The sequence below is a fragment of the Propithecus coquereli genome, unplaced genomic scaffold (assembly GCF_000956105.1).
Source record: "Propithecus coquereli isolate 6110/MARCELLA unplaced genomic scaffold, Pcoq_1.0 Scaffold135, whole genome shotgun sequence".
Lineage (NCBI taxonomy): Eukaryota > Metazoa > Chordata > Mammalia > Primates > Indriidae > Propithecus > Propithecus coquereli.
In genome coordinates, this window is record NW_012137747.1 from 3,359,107 (window position 1) to 3,365,938 (window position 6,832).

Here is a 6,832-nt window from a genome sequence, read left to right on the forward strand (position 1 = left end):
AGCTACTTGGGAGGCTGAGGCAGAAGGATCACTTGAGCCCAGGAGTTTGAGGTTGCTGTGAGCTAGGATGATGCCACGGCACTCTAGCCCGGGCAACATGGTGAGACTCTGTCTCGAAAAAAAAAAAAAAAGAAAATAAATGAGAGAAAATTTAGCTTTGAGAATGTACAAAATAATTATGTCCCAATAATCAACTAAAGATAGCTCCTGTTCTGAATAAGGGAAAAACACACATTTGAATAAATACTTGGTTTGATTCTTTATGACTGGGTTATTCATAAACCATTCAAAACAGAATAAAAGTTCTTGAATTTTGAAAAACTAGGTATGCTCCTTCCCCAAATTCAACTGTAGTGCCTTGATGGGCCAAAAGCAGGAATTTTCAAGTTTTTAAGTTTCATTTATATCCTACAAAGCAGTCATACTCAACACTGATTATATGTCAAAGGTCACCGTTCGGAAAATTTTTTTTAGATGAAAGTTAATTTTTAGTACTAAATAAATCAGATATTAAAGGGTCCTATCATTTTAAAGTAATGCCAACTACAAACCTGATATCACTAAAGGTTGGATAAAGCTCACTTTCATAGCCGAAACGTTTCATGAAGAAATCTCTAATGCACTTAACATCTCTGTTGAAATACCTGCAAAAGCAAGAATCATTTTTGATACAGCCTTTGTTGCTCATCTTTTTCCTTATTAGCCAATAACAATATATTCATTATTTTTTATGGTACTACTGCTCCTTACATGAAGGAAAAAAAGATGTTACACAAAAGAAGAAAGATAGAAATCAGTTGCCAGTGTGTTTAAAAAACTAAAATCTGAGAAAACCTTAATAAATATAAGCCATCAATGCCATATAGTTCCTTTGATGAGAAAAGTCAAGGTTTTCTCATACTCTTATTTGGTATAAGTAAAATACACTAGGAGAAAATGAATGAACCCCAGGAAAGGAGATTATGAACCTACAGATTGGGTTCAGGTTTCCACTTATCCTCTTTAGTCCCCAGACTGGCTATGCTTCCCGTTAGCAACATTCACTAGAACCACTGGCCAACTGGGAAAGCTGAAGAAAAATATGAGGTTAATGACAAAAAGATATGAATAACTCATAAGGAGAAGTTTGAAGACTACTATTACGTTTATGTACCTTTATTATCCATTAGCTAATAAGCAATTACACCCAAAGGGATAAATAATGCTGTGGCTTATAAATAATGATCTGAAAACATGTTAATATAGAACAAAAGTAGAAGGACTTCTGAATATCAGGTTGCCTTTTTTGGTCACCATGAAGTACAAGAACAGATTCAATTCTCTAAAAGATTTCCAGATAAAGGAGAATTAAGAATAAGATGACATGGAATTGACTATTTCCTTGACAAAAGATCAAGTTTGTAAATAGGCAGACAATGCCACTCTTCCTTGCTCTCAGGGTACTCTGGAGAAAATCTTAATAAATTTTAAAATAATTTTATGTATATTCACATCCCCCCCAGTATATGATAAACTTCTTTAAAACCAGAGACAGGGCTTATTTATATCTCAATCACTAATGCTTAGCACAACTTCTTTTTCCCCAGTACTACTTCATAAAAATTCAAATTAAATCACATTGTTTCCCCATGGAACAATGCGGCCTAAGCTTGTAATGTCATATTCTGTCATCAGTCTCTTCCCTAACTCTGGTGGTTCCCAGATGTTCCTTTATTGTGTGACTACATTACTCCATATTAATAAAAAGGGTGATTAGTCATCACCCAAAGGGTATTGACCACCCAAGAGCTAGGAATTAATTTTTTAGTATTATTTTGTTGGAAATATTTTTAAAATTTATTTTTAAATGACATTTCTTTCTCTAGCATAAAGGTAGACATTTTCTAATGGGAACCAAGAGGAAGACAAGTTTCACTTAACATAAAGTGCTTCAAGCTCCAACTCTACAAGAATGAATATGCTCTATTATATAAGTGATACAAGTTGTTACTTTAAGAAAAAGAAGTTTCTCACAAAACTTAGAACAGAAAGAAAAAGATCCTTACCCTTAATTTGATTGTACTCAATTGTACCACAGAATACAAATAAAAAATATGATTGTCACAGAATATAAAGTGATTCTTCCCTGTGTCAAAGATGAAGTTCTATATGAATTCTTTTCTAATAATAAAATGAAAGCTAAAAAATGACAAGAGATAATTATCACTGGTCTTACAACTCAGTTTCAGTCCAACACTACATCTTTTACTCAGGCCATCAAAATTACTGAGTTACACTTGGTAAAGTGCTCTCAGAGGTAACCACAGAGAGAAAAGGGGAAAGGCAAAAGAATGTGGTGGTTCTAGGGTTCCTTTCTTCATGTCCCTACTTCTTCTGAACTGGCTTTTATGTTTTAAAAATTGAGCTTCTACCTAAAAGTATGTATGAACAAAGAGTTTCATGGCTGAGAAAGTTTGAGTTTTCAAAGTCTGTCAAATTACAATAGGGTAATTCAAATTCTTTTGATACCATCTTCATTGTGGTTTACATAAACAAAATAGATAAGCAGGCAATTTCTTTAGATTTCCAATATACAGCATAAATTTAATGAATAGGTTTTAAAATTGGATCAAAGTACAGTTTTCCCCTTTATAAAACTGAGGAATAAGAAAGATTCTTCTATGGGAAAAATTCTAGTAGTTGGATATCCTTTAATAAAAAAAACACATCTTTATAACATTAACACCAGTCACTTCAAACTAGTTACTGACCTAAATGATAGTATTAAAAAACTGAAAAATTATGAATAAAAAATGATTCCATCATGCACAAACAAACCCACATCCAGAAGCAATTTCAGCACATACCATTCAGCATTGGGATGAGAAGTTGAAACCATTTGTGGAAAATCAATCATGGTGATATGATCATCTTTATCCAAAATGAGATTGAATTCATTGAAATCTCCATGAATCAGCCCATGATTTGCAAGTCTGACAATTAGTTCCATAGCTTCATCATATACTGATGCAGGATCTTCAACATGATGTATCTGACATCTGAAAGCATTTTAAGTATGAAAACAGGTTATTTGTACTCGTTTATGGTTTTAATGGAAGTATGTATGTGTGTGTATACATATTATTTCCAAGCCTTGTCTCCCCAACAGTTTTCTCCTCATTCCCATCACATATAGACATAACATCTCCCATTTATTAAAAAAAAAATAAATAAAGAGCCATGTCCTGCTCCAATTCTGTGTCTTCTTTCTACTACTATATCCTTTGATCTTCTTTACAGCCAAACTCTTCTACATGTGTTTCTTCCAATTTCTTTCCTCCCGCTCTCCAATAAACCTACTTCAAGCAGGCTTCCATCCACCTCATTCCTATGAAATAGCTCTTGTTGAGACTACAAATGTCTTCCATGCTGCTAAATCCAAAGGTTAATTGGTTCTCTTCATATCTGATCTGTCAGTTGACCTCTCTGACCTCCTTGAAACATTTTCTCACTTAACTCCTGGGACAACACGCTTTTCAGGTCTTTCTCCTTCCTCACAGATCATACCTTCTTAGTCTTTTCTGTGAACTGTAAATTTTGGAGTTCCTCAAAAGCTCCTATGATGTCCTATTTTCCCTTATTTACATTCACTCTTGGTGATCTCATCTAGGTACATGGCTTTACATACCAAATACAAAATCATTTCAATCTAGACTTCTCAAACTCCCAGGCACCTCAAACTTAACCATGTCCCAAACTGAATCTCTGGTTCTGTCCCACCCTCCAACTCCAAACTGTTCTTCCTACAGGTTTCCCGTTTCTGTAAATGGCAACTTTATTCCTCCAATTAATTTCTTACTCAGGCCAAAACCTTGGTGGTATCATTTGACTTGCCCCTCCAGCCTTCATATCCATATCCAATCCCAAACAAATCATACTGGTTCAACTGGCAAAACACATTCGGAATCTGACCACTTTTCATCACCTTCACGACTATCAACTGTGATCAGAGCTCCTGTCAGGGTTGCCTAGATCACAATGTCTCCTAACTTGTCTTACTAATTCTTTGTCTCCCTTGAGTCTATTCGTAACATAGCAGCCAGAGTGATACTATTAAAACATTTAAACTATTAAAACATTAGATCACACCTCTTCTCTGCTTAAAACGCTCCCACCCCAATGGCTTTCCATCTCAATCAAAATGTGATAAGGTTTCACCTTATTAATGAGCATGTTCTTGACTATCCTATGCAAAATAGCAGTCTCCTAACCCCACCCAGCACTAGCACCCTTACCCTGCTTTATTTTTATCCATGGCATTCACTACTACCTAATACATATTTCCTTGTTTAGTTATTTTTTGCATGTCTCCTTCCATCATAATGTATAAGTTCCAGGAGGGCAGGGACCTTGTTTTGTTCACTGCTGAGCCAGAAGTGCCTGGCACTTAATAGACTCTCAACAAATATTAAATGAATGAATGAATGACAGAGATCACAAAATCCACACTGTCAGAATGAAATTGAGTTTTTAATTTGTCTTTGAGTCCATTCCTTTAAGTCAGTTTCTAATCTCCCAGAAGCAATATTTCATTAATTTAAGAAATTTTTATTAAAAATACCTAAACCTTAAATTCATTTAATGGGATCCATGACTGTAAGAATACTGAGTACTTACAGAGGATAACCATTTATGATTTCCATGACCACTGCATGGCGATTGTAATCAATTGGCTTTGGAACTGGAAATTTCCTCTCATACAATACCTAAAAATATAACAAAACAGGTATAAGGTAATGAAGAGATCATTATTTTTTAAAGAACAATAAAAGTAAAGGTACCTTCCCACAACCAGAAGAAAAACACACAGGCCTTTATAAAATTACAGTTAACACCTGGTTCTTTAGGTATTGCTTATTTATTCAATGAATAGAACAAGCTATCCAAAAAAACAAATGTTAAAGCTTGCTTAAATTCATTTTTCCACCAAAAATGAACACTTACAAAATATTATTATGCACTGTGCTAGGGGTTACAAAAATGAGTGTTAACAAGATTCTGCCCTCAAGAAACTTATAGTCTCTTTGGATATTTCCTCTCCTATTTTGTAAGTCTCTGTCATTTGTTGATAGGTGCTCAAAATATTCAAATGGAAACAAACTGTGATTTAGGAAACAGTCTGTCTTCTGGCATTTTAGGGGATGAGGCATTCTATCAGAACAGACATTTAGGTTACAGACCTCTGATCTTTTTTTCAGACCACAATATGCTACCTAAATCTTTAATGTAACAAACATATACACTGTAGTAGTCTGAGTCAAATGTTCTTTCAGATAATCCATACACCTATCTTTTTCCCTATGCTTAGTTTCTTCTATCTTACTGTTTAGAGTCCTAGTATTACTTCTTTCAGAATACCTAAGATTTATGCCCTCTGCCAGTTAGTTGCAATGCTAGCACTTTTAAGTAGACCTCTGTCATTTATGCCTGACTACTCTACCAGTGTCATCACTCTTGCCATCATACTTAACCTATTCTATGTACAAATACCAGACTAAGATGCTTATGCCAACAGTCCATTTTAAAAAAATCTATAATAGCTGTCAATATTTCAGTCTGGACAACTTTTCTTGGTTTTTAAAACTCTTAAAACTTTAATCCACTTGTCCAATCCTAGTTCTCTCAGTACTCTAATAAGCACCCAGGAGCACAGTGAGGACAGTCACCTGTGTCAACCGTACACATAGGGCTTACATCCATTCATGTCTTTGCCCATACTGGCTCCTCTGCGAAATGCACTGTTTTCTCCTTATAGTCAACAATCATGTCCAAGCCTCATGGTTCCACTCAACTCACTCACTTTATGAAACCTTCTTCATAAATTATTCTACTCTACTGAAGTTTCTTTAAACTCAACATATACTTCACACAGATTGTACTGGTTATTTCTTTGGTATCCACTTCTTCACCCAATACTACCTTAGTACTTAATTTTAAACACCCTGAGAAAATACCTAATACAGTTTTGGGAAAATGTGTAATAACCCCTATAAAGCTGCTTACTTACTGATTGAATATCACAAGATAAAAACAATTAGTATAAGATAAAAACTGAATATCCCAGATATAATTAGTATAAGAAATGCATAACACATATGGTACCAGTATCATTTATATGGTCTTAAGAATTCTCCCACAATTACTAAAAATTGAAGCATATAAATTAAAATAACCTACTCACAGAACAACAAATTGAACTCCTAAGAAACAACTGTTCACACACTGGCACAATTTTCATTCAAATTTTTTAAAAAAACGAGATAAATTATGACAAATCTTACTGGACAGAATAAAAATGTTATTTTCTGTTTAACTTTGTTATTATTGAATATATTTAATTTAGTTATCATCGACAATATTTAGCAAATCTACACTGAACTTAATTTTGCAGGTGAAAAGGTAAAAACCAAAGATTTTGATTTTAAATATAAATACAAATTGTGAGCATTTTCCTTGTCATTATTCTTATATTGTATGCCTGTATGAAATATGATTTTAATTACCACATATATTTTTATCATACACCTGGTTCAAGTATTTTCTCATTTGGTCTTAGCCTTTGAACTTTAGTTATGGTGCTTTACATAAGCAAAAATTCATATGTAGATAAATATAGCAACATTTACTTAATGGTTTCAGATTTTGTCTTTATAATTATAAAGGCAAGATAAATATATGCTTATCCTTTTTATTTTGGTCATTTTGTGATTGTATCTTTTTTACATTAAGCTCACTATCTGGGATTTATTTTCATATTTGATGTGAGGTATTCCATTTTTTTTACAAAGTAATA

At 33.6% G+C, this 6,832-nt stretch overlaps 1 protein-coding gene across 1 annotated transcript in view; it reads right to left on the reverse strand.

Moving 5' to 3' along the window:
• Positions 1-6,832, reverse strand: part of RIOK2 (RIO kinase 2) — a 23,003-nt gene that overhangs the window by 8,467 nt on the left and 7,704 nt on the right. Inside the window, exons 5-7 of the mRNA XM_012638845.1 lie at positions 4,657-4,745; positions 2,847-3,038; positions 552-644 (exon numbers count right to left, since the gene is read on the reverse strand). Coding sequence (XP_012494299.1) covers positions 552-644; positions 2,847-3,038; positions 4,657-4,745 — 374 coding nt within the window. The remainder of the gene's footprint in view (positions 1-551; positions 645-2,846; positions 3,039-4,656; positions 4,746-6,832) is intronic.